The following is a 13,719-nucleotide window of genomic DNA, read 5'->3' on the forward strand; positions in this document are numbered from 1 at the left end:
CACGCATAGCTCCATTGTTTTTAGTCAGCAGCAGCTGCTGACTATGTCGGATGGAAGAAAAGAGGACACATACAGTGTCCCCAGCATGCTCCCTTCTCACCCCACTTATGTCGGAGGTGTTTGTAAGGTTGAGGTACCCATTGCGGGTACGGCGGCAGGAGCCCACATGCTGATTCCTTCCCCATCCCTTTTTACAGGGCTCTGGGTGAAGTGGGATTTACCGGTCTCCAGGCACTGAGACCGGGCTCCATCTACAGCCCCTGGAGAAGATGCTGGATGGAGCGGAGTACGTCAGGGACATGGCCCTGCTTCCTTAAGGTACTCTGTGTCCCCGTGCATTTGGCGCTCACACCGCAGCATGCTGGGTGTTGTAGTGCGCCGGGGGACGTCAGCGCTGCGGCGCCTGTGCCATGGCCTCATTCAGCTTAGCTGAAGCAGGCACACTTATGGGATCGGCCGCGCCGGCCGCTGGGGCTGCGGCACGGCTGGCACTTGTAGTGCGCCGGGGACTTCAGCGCGGCCTGCGCTTTTACGGCGGCCGCGCTGATAACTACAGTCCCCGGCTTTTTTGCGGCCTGTTTCCGTTCGTTCCCGCCCCCGGACCTGCCAGTCAGGAGAGGGGCGGGACGCTGCCCACGTCTAGGACTCGGTCGCGCCGGCCGCTGGAATAGCGGCGCGGCTGGCACTTGTAGTGCGCCGGGGACTTCAGCGCGGCCCGCGCTTTTACGGCGGCCGCGCTGATAACTCGAGTCCCCGGCTTTTGCGGCCTGCTTTCGTTCGTTCCCGCCCCCAGACCTGCCAGTCAGGAGAGGGGCGGGACGCTGGCCAGTGCATCAGCGCTGAGGGCTGGAGTCGTTTTTACATACTCCAGCCCTCACAGTCAGCACAGAGGGGACACTGTTCCCGCACTTTTGTTTGGGAACTCCCACGGACCGCCCCTCTCCACACAAGCCGGCAGCCATTCTTGCCAGACACGCTGCGCTGCAGAGGGGAGCCGGGGAGACCCAGACAAGGCATTCTGCAGCCTCTTACCCGCTGTTCAGCGGGCGGTAAGCAGCCCTCAGGGCTCACCCCCTCTTGTGCTCGTAGTATTCTTAGTATTTTGTTGCTACAAATACTTTGTACTGCATAGCGCTGGTCGCCCTTTTGGCTATAGACTCTCTCACATGCAGAGAGCCAGCAGCATGTCGCCCGTAAAACGCAAGGGTGCCAAAGCACAGACATTATATGCTTCCTGCACCGCATGTGGGACTTTTCTACCGGCAGGCTCCACGGACCCCCATTGTGTGCAGTGCTCGGCCCCTGCGGCGCTTGCACAGTCGGGACCTCTGCTGGACGTGTCCCAGGGTGTACCACCTGTGAATGCTGTCCAGGTGACAGGAACTGAGTTTGCAGCTTTTGCTGACAGAATGTCTCTCACTATGTCACAAATTCTTGACACATTGCGAGCTAGGCCTGTACTTCAGACCACGGACACTGTGCAATCATTGCCCCCTGGTCCCCCTCAGCCCCTAGCTCCGGGACGGGCATCTACACCTCAGGGTGAAGACTCTGACTCGGACGATGGCCCCGGGCAGCCTAAGCGGGCTCGTTATGACGGGCCTTCACATTCATCTCAATGGTCTGGATCCCAGCGGGATGAATCTATGGGTGATGAGGCGGACGTAACTGATCAGGATTCTGATCCTGGGACCGCTCTCAATCTAGATACACCAGATGGTGACGCCATAGTTAATGATCTTATATTTAACATCAATAAGATGTTGAATATTTCCCCACCAGCTCCTCCTGTAGAGGAGTCAGCTTCGCAGCACGAGAGAATCCATTTCAGATACCCTAAGCGTACATTAAGCACTTTTCTGGACCACGCTGACTTCAGAGACGCAATCCAGAAACCCCACGCTTATCCTGAAAGGCGTTTTCCTAAACGACTTAAAGATACACGCTACCCTTTTCCCTCTGAAGTGGTCAAGGGTTGGACCCAGTGTCCAAAAGTGGATCCTCCAATTTCCAGGCTTGCAGCTAGATCCTTGGTTGCTGTTGAAGATGGAGCGGCACTTAAAGATGCCACTGACAGGCAGATGGAGCTCTGGCTGAAATCCATCTATGAAGCGATTGGAGCGTCATTAGCGCCTTCTTTTGCGGCCGTATGGGCACTCCAAGCTATCACGGCCGGGCTTGCGCGAGTCGACTCAGTCACACGTGCATTTGCCCCGCAGGTAGCACCATTGACCTCGCAAATGGCGGCATTCGCGTCGTACGCGATTAATGCTGTTCTGGACGCTACAAGCCGCACGGCAGTGGCGTCAGCCAACTCAGTTGTTTTGCGTAGGGCTCTGTGGTTGAGACATTGGAAAGCAGATTCTCATTCCAAGAAGTGCTTAACCAATTTGCCTTTTTCTCGTGACCGATTGTTTGGAGAGCGTTTGGATGAAATCATCAAACACTCCAAGGGTAAGGACTCTTCCTTACCGCAACACAGACAAAACAAGCCCCAACAGAGGAGGGGTCAGTCTGGTTATCGGTCCTTTCGAGGACAGGGCAGGTCCCAATTCGCCTCGTCAAAAAAGACTCAAAAGGACCAGAGACGTTCAAATCCTTGGAGGTCTCAGTCACGCCCAAAAAGACCAGCCGGAGGAACCGTTGCCAAAACGACGTCCTCCTGACTTGCGGTCTCCGATACCCACGCCCGCGGTCGGTGGGAGGCTGTCCCACTTTGGCGACATTTGGCTAGCAAGCGTCAAAGACCGTTGGGTGAGAGATATTCTATCTCACGGGTACAGGATAGAGTTCAGTTCTCGTCCGCCAACTCGTTTCTTCCGAACTTCTCCACCACCAGACCGAGCCGATGCTCTGTGGCAGGCGGTGGCCGCTCTAAAGGCGGAAGGAGTGGTGACCTCCGTCCCTCTTCAGGAACAGGGTCACGGTTTTTACTCCAATCTGTTTGTGGTCCCAAAAAAGGACGGATCGTATCGTCCCGTCCTGGATCTAAAGTTGCTCAACAGACACGTAAAAGTCAGGAGGTTCCGGATGGAATCCCTACGCTCCGTCATAGCCTCAATGTCTCAGGGAGATTTTCTAGCATCAATAGACATCAAAGATGCGTATCTCCACGTGCCGATTGCACCAGAGCATCAGCGTTTCCTACGTTTCGTCATACACGACGAGCACCTACAGTTCGTAGCGTTACCCTTCGGTCTGGCAACAGCCCCCCGGGTCTTCACCAAAGTCATGGCAGCAGTAGTAGCTGTTCTGCACTCGCAGGGTCACTCGGTCATCCCGTATCTAGACGACCTGCTTATAAAGGCATCCTCTCAAGAAGCATGCCAACACAGTCTGGAGGTGGCGCTAGACACTCTCCAGACTTTCGGGTGGATTATCAACTTTCCAAAGTCTCATCTAACCCCGACCCAATCTCTGACTTATCTTGGCATGGAGTTTCATACTCTATCAGCGATAGTGAGGCTTCCACTGGACAAGCAGTGCTCGCTACGGACTGGAGTGCAATCTCTCCTTCAGAGCCAGTCGCACTCACTGAGGCGCCTCATGCATTTCCTAGGAAAGATGGTAGCAGCAATGGAGGCAGTCCCGTTCGCGCAGTTTCATCTGCGCCCTCTCCAATGGGACATTCTGCGCCAATGGGATGGGAGATCGACGTCCCTCGACAGGACGGTCTCCCTCTCTCAGACTGCCAAGGACTCTCTACTTTGGTGGCTTCTCCCCAACTCATTGTCACAGGGAAAGTCGTTCCTTCCCCCGTCCTGGGCAGTGGTCACGACAGATGCGAGCCTATCAGGGTGGGGAGCGGTGTTTCTCCACCACAGGGCTCAGGGGACGTGGACTCAGGAAGAGTCCACCTTGCAGATCAATGTTCTGGAAATCAGAGCAATCTATCTTGCTCTGCGAGCCTTCCAACAATGGCTGGAAGGCAAGCAGATTCGGATTCAGTCGGACAACTCCACAGCGGTGGCGTACATCAACCACCAAGGGGGAACACGCAGTCGCCAAGCTTTTCAAGAAGTCCAGCGGATTTTGACGTGGGTGGAAAGCAGAGCGTCCACCATATCTGCAGTTCACATCCCAGGCGTGGAAAACTGGGAAGCGGACTTTCTCAGTCGCCAGGGCATGGACGCAGGAGAATGGTCCCTTCACCCGGACGTGTTTCAACAGATCTGTTGCCGCTGGGGGTCGCCGGACGTCGATCTGATGGCGTCACGGCACAACAACAAGGTCCCAGTTTTCATGGCACGGTCTCACGATCACCGAGCGCTGGCGGCAGACGCATTGGTTCAGGATTGGTCGCAATTCCGACTCCCCTATGTGTTCCCACCTCTAGCATTGTTACCCAGAGTTCTCCGGAAAATCAAGTCCGACTGCCAACGAGCCATACTCGTCGCTCCAAATTGGCCAAGAAGGTCGTGGTACCCGGATCTGTGGCATCTCACGGTAGGCCAGCCGTGGGCACTACCAGACCGTCCAGATCTGCTGTCTCAAGGGCCGTTTTTCCATCAGAATTCTGCGGCCCTGAACCTGACTGTGTGGCCATTGAGTCCTGGATCCTAGCGGCCTCAGGTTTATCTCAGGGAGTTGTTGCCACAATGAGACAGGCTAGAAAACCATCCTCAGCTAAGATCTATCACAGAACGTGGAAGATATTCTTAGCGTGGTGTTTGGCTCAAGGGTTTTCTCCCTGGCCATTTGCATTGCCAATTTTTCTTTCCTTCCTGCAGTCTGGGTTGGAAAAAGGTTTGTCCCTTAGCTCGCTTAAGGGTCAAGTCTCCGCGTTATCCGTATTCTTTCAGAAGCGCTTGGCACAGCTTTCTAAAGTACGCACGTTTCTCCAAGGAGTTTGTCATATCGTTCCTCCTTACAGACGGCCATTGGAACCCTGGGATCTGAACAAGGTTCTCCTTGCTCTTCAAAAGCCGCCTTTCGAGCCCTTGAAAGAGGTTCCCCTTTCTCGGCTTTCACAAAAGGTAGTTTTTCTTGTAGCGGTCACATCTCTTCGAAGAGTGTCCGAGCTGGCGGCGTTATCTTGCAAATCTCCCTTCCTGGTGTTTCACCAAGACAAGGTAGTACTGCGTCCAATTCCAGAGTTTTCTCCCAAGGTGGTTTCTTCCTTTCATCTCAATCAGGATATCACCTTGCCATCTTTGTGTCCGCATCCAGTTCACCAATTTGAAAAGGGTTTACATCTGTTGGACCTGGTGAGAGCACTCAGGATTTACATTTCTCGCACGGCGCCTCTACGCCGTTCGGATGCGCTCTTTGTCCTAGTCGCTGGTCAGCATAAGGGATCGCAAGCTTCCAAATCCACCCTGGCGCGGTGGATCAAGGAACCAATTCTTCACACATACCGTTCTGCTGGGCTTCAGATTCCATCTGGACTGAAGGCCCATTCTACCAGAGCCGTTGGTGCGTCCTGGGCGTTGAGGCATCAGGCTACGGCTCAGCAAGTGTGCCAGGCGGCTACCTGGTCGAGTCTGCACACGTTTACCAAACACTATCAAGTGCATACCTACGCTTCGGCAGACGCCAGCCTAGGTAGACGGGTCCTCCAGGCGGCGGTGGCCCACCTGTAGGAAGAGGCTGTATGACAGCCCGTTCATGTGGTATCTTTTTACCCACCCAGGGACTGCTTTTGGACGTCCCACTGTCTGGGTCTCCCAATTAGGAGCGAAAAAGAAGAAGGGAATTTTGTTTACTTACCGTAAATTCCTTTTCTTCTAGCTCCAATTGGGAGACCCAGCACCCGCCCTATTTGTTTTTAGGGTTTCGTTTTTTTCGGGTGCACATGTTGTTCACGTTGTTTCTTAAGTTCTCCGATCTAGTTATCGGATTGAATTTGTTTTTGAAACTGTTATTGGCTTTCCTCCTTCTTGCTTTGGTACTAAAACTGAGGAATCCGTACTCCTACGGGAGGGTGTATAGCCAGAAGGGGAGGGGCCTTACACTTTTAAGTGTAGTTCTTTGTGCGGCCTCCAGAGGCAGTAGCTATACACCCACTGTCTGGGTCTCCCAATTGGAGCTAGAAGAAAAGGAATTTACGGTAAGTAAACAAAATTCCCTTCTTCTCGTTTGTATCATTGGGGTACACAGAACCATCTCCCCCTTCACACAAAACTGAGGAGGCCTGAGGAATAAACCACTATGGCTGCGATAGGTCATGTGCCTAAAGATCCCTGTAGAGTAATCCAAGTGAACGGGATTGCCTTGCAACCTGCAAAGTACCACGACAAGCAAGTTACAAAAAAATGCATCTGGTTCTGAATTTTTGTAGCTCATTTGTCATAGTCAGAGAACCTTGAAGATTGCAGTGCAACCCCATTCATTTGTATTATGGTGTGACGCAGCACCTGCATACAGCGACCTTTGGCCACTCGACTTGTCTTTCACTGCCAAAGTCGCCATGTAGCCCCAGCCTGTATTACCAGGTGTGGAGGGATTGCAGGAGATGATACTAACGCTGTTCATGTTCTCCCTCTCAGAACTAGAACTAGTAAGTGTGCACTGAACTTGGATTACTTGCCGTATATGAGGGACAAGCTGGTGCAGCCACTGACGGCACACGGGTCAGACGGCGTACAGGAAGTGGTGGATCTCATGGACTCGTACTACTTGATGAAGGAGGATTATGATAACATAATGGACATCTGCAGCTGGGGGGGAAAACCCACTGCATTTTCCAAACTGGATTCCAAGGTACAGTGAAAGTACTGTATTGGTAATGTCAGACCTTATTGCATTTATGAAACAATCCTGAATGTGGATCATTAGTTGTAAAATCTTTCCATATCCAGTTACTGATTTTAGATGGCATCACATCCTTGGCGGAGGGCTAAAAGGCCACCATGCACATTACCATCAGCTGACAGTCTAATGTATGTAGGGCCCCCAGCTCGTCCCTAATAGGTGATGTCGGGGGAATAAAGAGTTGGGCAGTTAGAAATTGGACACCCGACCCTTCTGTTCTTCATTGACCGAGCTGTTTAACAGGGAGGAAAGAAGAAAATTCAGCATCAGGTTCTTTCTTAAAAGTGGTATCCAAATTTATTTAGAAAGTCATACGTGCGAAACAAAAGTCCCATAATACAGGCCAACACAGGGCCCACGCCTTACGCATTTCGGATTGTTACTTAGTCATAGGCATGGGAATGTCATGGAGACAATGTGGACAGCTGAAGGAGCACCTGCCTGTCCGCTATCGTATGTGGATGGCAGCTTTACGGTGCCTTCACCCTTTCCAAATAGCACCCGTTTTGTGCTGCATTGCCACTTAACAGCATTTGGCATCACATCTTTACACCTAGAGAAACAAGAACTTTAGATCAGAAGCTTGTGGAACAAAAAATAACGTATCACCAGGAGGATCTCAATAATATGGACCATAACTGGCAGTGCAGTACAGAATTGGGGCCATTAGGTATGTGTGAAGACGTCCTTCTCTATGGAGAATAACAGGCTGAACTGTCTTTCAGGTGAAGGCAGCGTTCACACGTGGCTACAACAAGGAGACCCATCTCACACCTTACTCTCTGCAAATAGTAAAAGCCTCCAAAAAGGAGGCTGCGTCTGCCCTACAGTCTGATTATGGTGGAGAGGCAAACGCTGACGACACACAGGGTGACGAAAATCAGGAAGATGATGTCACGGGAGACGCAATGATCAAGGTAAAGAACGTGTTGCCCTCATTTGACTCATTTGCTACTTACAGGAAGCAGCAGAACGTCCATGTTTTACAAATGTTGACTAGGTCATATTTTCCTGCTAAACATTAATGGGCTACCCCATGAGGGTCACCACACACAGATGCTATAGATTTCCTGAAGCTGAATATTGGAGGTGCATTCGGATTAACCCCTTAGAACAGACTCAATAGTCTATAACAAACAGCTGTATATGTTACACAGCCGGACCCTGACATCAAGTGATAAGTGTAGAACTAGCTTTACAGCCCCATTTAAAAGACTTTAAAGGGAACCTGTAACCAGATTTGGGGCCTATAAGCTTCAGCCACCACCAGTGGGCTCTTATATACAGCATTCTAATATGTTGTATAGAAGAGCCCAGGCCGCTGTGTAGAACGTTAAAATCACTTTATAATACTTACCTAAACGATCGGTACGGTGCAGACCGGTCGGATGGGTGTCTCCGTTCTACGGGTGCGGCGCCTCCTTCTTTGGCCATCTTTGTCCTCCTTCTTCTGAAGCCGGGGTGCATGACGCGTCCTATGTCATGCACACGCACCAGCATTCAGGTCCTGCGCAGGCGCACTTTGATCTGCCCTTAGGATGGAAGATCAAAGTATTGTAGTTTCTTCTGCGCAGGACCTCAATGTTTTTTGTTTCTTTTTGTTTTTTTGTTTTAATTTAGTTTTAAAAAATCTAAATAAAAACACGCAAATATAACTTAATCTATGTGTCGTTATTACATGTGTAATTGCCCAAACTAATAAAATATATTTATTCCATATGGTAAACAGAAAGATGGGGAAACCAAAAGCAGAACCCCAAAATTGCAGCTTTTGGTTGCTGCAATTCCCACAAATATCCAATTAAAAATTTAAATCAAAATGTCATATGTATCTCAGAAAATGGCGCCACAAACACTATTTTATTTTACAAATTTACACATTTTTTCCAACCACTTAAATAAAATAATAAAAAAAAAATAATAAATGCAACTTTGGTATCACTGTGGTCATATACTGACCTGGAGAATCCTATTATTAGGTCACTTTTATTGTACAATAAATGACCATATAAATAAATGGCAAAAAAAAAACAAAGAAAAAAACAAACACTCGGTGTTTTTTCACCATACAGCACTGGGAATCTTGTTTTTCAGTAAATAATATGGTTAATTGAATGGCGTCATTAAAAACTACAATTAAAAAAAATAGATATGGCTCTTGTAAGAGGAGAAAAAAACTAAAGTGCATAATAGAAAATAAAATACTTTAACTGGTTAAAGCTATATGTAGCGGGTTATAGAAATCAACCCCATAATAATAATTACTGTGCACTGAGGTTGGAAATAAAGTTTATTAGTCATCGCTCTTCTCTTATAATATGCCAGTAATTGGTTTCCTGCGCCTGTAGCGATCTGTGTAGGGTTAGGTTTTTTTAATAACCGCTCCTGTCCCGTTGGGAAATTATTTATTTTTAGAGCCTCATTGATTCCATGATGCGGTCAATGAGAAGGGGATACATACAAAATACAGATATAAAATACAATGAACAAACTAATAATGACAGATTGATAGAGAGGGGAGAGGGCTGTGCCCGTGCGGGCGTATAATCTACAGGATGAAGCGATTTACTACTTTAGCTAAAACATCTGGAAATGTATAATTTTGGCCTGAGGTGAGGGGAGCAGGAGAGCTGACGGTCTTTTAAAAGCTTCCTGCGTAACCTTCTACTGCTTAGAGTTGTGTATACAGGTCCTAGAGTCATTCCATATTGTATTTTGGAAATTTTTGGGTCGTGATTCTTATTGGTCCAGTCTCAAAAAAACAAGCTGGTCATACACTTCAAATGGCTCTTAAATCGCACCAATCGCCAATATTTTCCTATATAACCTAAAGCCAGTGCTATACTGGCACTATCCTACTGATTCTATACATACCTGTAGTTGTGAGATCGGATGTATAGGTTTCGAAACACAAGCAAGTGATTTTTGTAAGATGAACAGTTTTTTTGATAGACAGCAGCAGCTAATAGCTGGGGTGGGATTTGATAGTGATTCCTGCCCCCCTGCCTGTTGTTCGTCCCCCTATCTATTATTTATGCTAATTATATTATAGAAGGTTGTGGCTATAAGTCATGGTGGCTAAAAAGACCTGTGCTGATGTAATACCCATGTGACCAGAAGGGGCAGGGCCTCAGCCAACATAGCTGATACCAGGAAGCCATTTTATATTTGTTTGCTGAGGCCCCGCCCCTTCGGGTCACATGGGTATGACATCTGCACCTGTCATTTTAGCCACCATGATTTATAGCCACAACCTTCTATAATGGAATAAGATAAATAATAGGGGGAGGAACAACACAGGGGGGCTGTTTTGCCTGAGGAAAACAAACGGTCTAATAAATCTGCACACTTTGATAATGAATTTTGCCCTGATTTGCTCTGACTTTTCCTCATTCTATAAATACACATCATCTGATATGCTTCATCCAATAAGCATTCAAGTCTATGGAGCTTGGAGATTGCAACTCCTGAATAAAAATGATCATATGATCAAAATACTCACTTGCCTAATTGTGCACACTGTGTACACATGCCCACTTGACTCAACTGATGCATGTGTTCTGAATGAGGGAGAGAAAAAGGAGAGGAAAGCAACCGCACATGAATCAAATGCACACCGGTAGTAAAAAATATATAATTTGCCTTTATTGTATATCAATATTTAAAACCATTTAAAACCAGAGATACAAAAGTGAACATGCAAACAAGAGGTGAGGTCGGTTCACCCTGGGCAAATAATAGAAATGACAGCATTACATAGGAGATGGTAAAGATAAATACATAAGTAAAAAATAAATAACCAAAGTTTATATGCTGTTAATGATGCCAAATAGAAATGCTGAAATGTACCCAATGTGGATGAGTGGAGAGTGGAAATTGCTTCCAGTCACTAATGATGAGCGAACAGTACAATGCTTTACTCGAGTTCAGTAGGTTGGACGCGCTGACTGGCTCTAGTATTCTAGAAGTCATTTATTGGGCGGTTCGGCTCTCCACTCACATATAGCCAGCCATGAACAACATTTCCGAAGAAGATATGGAGGGCGGGGTTTTTTTCTTCTTTTTACACCTGACATTTGAAAACATTGTTTTTTACCCCCAGTGAGAGCCATTCAGAGACTGAAAGTAGCTCTCACTGGGAATAAAACCATTCAGAGACTGAAAGTAGCTCTCACTGGGGATCAAACCATTCAGAGACTGAAAGTGACTCTCACTGGGGTGCCAGCTGTCGTCATTCACTGTAGAGAGCCAGCTCTTTCTGTCGGATGTTTCACAAATGACACATCTGAGCACCCGAGATACTCGGCCAAGCTCCGCACGCACCAGAGCACTGTGATGCTCGATGGAGTATCGAGCAGTGACAAGTACACTCCCTCATCATTAATAGTCACCTCTGGTGGTGGCGTAATTTCCATGTGATCAAGGAATCGAACATGCCCACACCATCTTTATCCCAACATCTGCTATCAACTTAAAATTGGAACCTTCATACCCATTACGTTCTTAGCCAATTCTGCTAAAATTGTTTTGGTTCTGCCATGTTTATTAAATGTGTTGTATATAGTTGTACAATTGCGTAGATTGGCATAACAGAGCTAAACAAAAAGAAAGGTAAAAAGAACAAAAGGCATAGAGTATGAAGGAAAAAAGAAGGTTAAGAATCAACCAAACAAGAATAGGCGCATAAGGATGTTAGAGGAAACTACATGAAGCCATCAATGATATCCACTTTCTAATAGGAAAGAAATAGCTGAAAATAAAGCTCAGATCTGTGGGGGTCCAAGGACTGTTTAAATCATTTATATATACTTTTCTAGTAGCTTGAAAATAATAGCAACAGACACTAAAGAGCATTGTGATAGCACTGCATCCATACACTCCTGTACCTACCAGTGGTGACACTACTGCACAGAATGACCTTTATGCACAGTGATCATCATAATTACACGCTGCTTCTTCACAACAGCGTATAATGTGCTGATATAAAGCAAACGTATGGATTTTATTTGGACTCTTCTTTAGTTTCTCATTAGTTTAAGATCCCAAAAATGTACTTATTTATTTTTTTATTTCCAGACAAAAAAACAAAAACCCTCAAAGTCTTCTAAGATTGAAAAAGGTGGAGACAAAAAGCCAGGTAAAGCAAGAGCGAAGAAAGCCAAGTAAGCAGTGAATTGTGAGACAGATGGCCAGATCATATTCTGCAACTGGATGGATCGTGCAGAAGATCGGCGGACCATGAGAGGAGTCTTCCTGTTAAGTGTACAGTAGTAGGGAAGGACTTTACACACATAGCTTTTTAGTATGTACTAATCAGACCTGTCTGTTTTCTGGCCATTCTATATTACTTTTCCCAGGTGTACTTTATTTTACAGTCTTCCCTGCATTCTTCTGTATATAGTCTTTAAACAGTACTTTTGTTTTGTATAATATTGTAACTATACAAGAAGCTTCATTAAAATCCATTTCACAGAAGTCTGTGGTTTTATCTTTTGTGTGTGTGATTATAGTTCTTACTGTCTCATCACTTGGGCTCTGGCTACAGCAACTATGGCCGCAACACAGGTTCTGCAGCCAAAGATCACTCAAAGCGGCTGCTACATGACAGCATAATGGATGCATACATCCTTTGGACATCAACTATTTTCTTCTGTCCTACTGATGAACCTTGAAAGGGAGTGGAAATACGTTGGGCCCATGCGTTAGGGTCAACTCCTTAAGAGAAGTACATTTTTCTAGTTCCCTGGCTTATCTTGTATCTTGCATATTCCAGGGAAACATTGTATTATTGTGTAGCTCCTATATGTGATCCATGTGGAGCAATATAATTAAGTGATGATGACATATTGTGGATTATATTTCTGTTACGTATACATTTTATATGATCTACATGAATTAATCACTATCATTAGGTTGCCAACCTCCGTGGTCAGGTAGGGCATATCCCTAGGGTCTTCAAGGGTCAGCAGTTGATAATATATTTTGCTGCATTAATTATCTTTCAACCCGTGACTCTTCATAGTACCGTATTTTTCGTTCTATAAGACACACCGGATAATAAGATGCACCCCAAGTTTAGAGATGAAAAAAGGTAAAAAAAAAAAATGCGGTCTGTCTTAAACTCCGGTGCTGTCTTACCGGAGGGGGTCGGCAGTGGTGTTGGAGTGGAGTCACAGGAGGCAGGAGTGGTGCTGGTGGGGGTCTGTCCTGGCAGTGGTTGGGTCTGTCCTGGCTGCAGTGGCTGTGTGGAGCAAGCCTGTGCGGCAAGTGTCCCAGATGCTCTATTGGCGGTCTTGGCTTCAAAGAAATGGCGCCCAGAGCGGCGCGTGCGCAAATGGAGCTCTCAGCCGACAGCTCTATCTGCACACACGCTGACTCCGGGCGTCATCATTTGAACCCAGAGCATCTGGAATACCTGCTGCACGAGCCTTCTCTATACACCACAACCAGCACAGGCAGCCAGCTTGCCACCTCCCCGCATGGAGAGGCCGCTTGCCCGCACAGAGAGGCAGCCTGCCGCTTGCCCGCACAGAGAGCCGCCCACGCCAATTCTTCACCTCCCGGTAAGCTATATTCAGATTCTAAGATACACCCCTCATTTTCCAAAGCTTTGAGAGGAAAAGTGCGTCTTATAATCCGAAAAATACGGAGATTCCATACCAGTACCAGTTGGTATGAGAAAGTACAAATTTTGCATAATATATATATTTTTTTTTTTAATGAATATCTAATAAACTTTGTAGTTTTAATAGGGATTTTTATTTTTTAGTACTTTTTTTTTTTATTATTATTATTACCCCATTATCTATTTCAATTCAGTTAACCAATTTTTGAGAGTGGCATAGTGATGTTTTGGATGGGTCACCCGTGTTGTGGCCAAAGTCACCATGCACCGGTCAAATTTTGCTTAAATGCGGATTGCACATTTTCTGTTAGTACAATAAACCTCATTTCAATCCAGAAATA

General features: G+C 46.9%; 1 protein-coding gene across 1 annotated transcript in view; it reads left to right on the plus strand.

Annotated features, from left to right (window-relative positions):
- Positions 1–12,221, plus strand: part of RFC1 (replication factor C subunit 1) — a 191,754-nt gene extending 179,533 nt beyond the window's left edge. Inside the window, exons 23-25 of the mRNA XM_075346966.1 lie at positions 6,489–6,702; positions 7,479–7,670; positions 11,830–12,221. Coding sequence (XP_075203081.1) covers positions 6,489–6,702; positions 7,479–7,670; positions 11,830–11,919 — 496 coding nt within the window. The 3' untranslated portion in view covers positions 11,920–12,221. The remainder of the gene's footprint in view (positions 1–6,488; positions 6,703–7,478; positions 7,671–11,829) is intronic.
- The last annotated feature ends 1,498 nt before the right edge of the window (positions 12,222–13,719 follow it).

This window comes from Anomaloglossus baeobatrachus, chromosome 1 (assembly GCF_048569485.1).
Source record: "Anomaloglossus baeobatrachus isolate aAnoBae1 chromosome 1, aAnoBae1.hap1, whole genome shotgun sequence".
Classification (NCBI taxonomy): Eukaryota; Metazoa; Chordata; class Amphibia; order Anura; family Aromobatidae; genus Anomaloglossus; species Anomaloglossus baeobatrachus.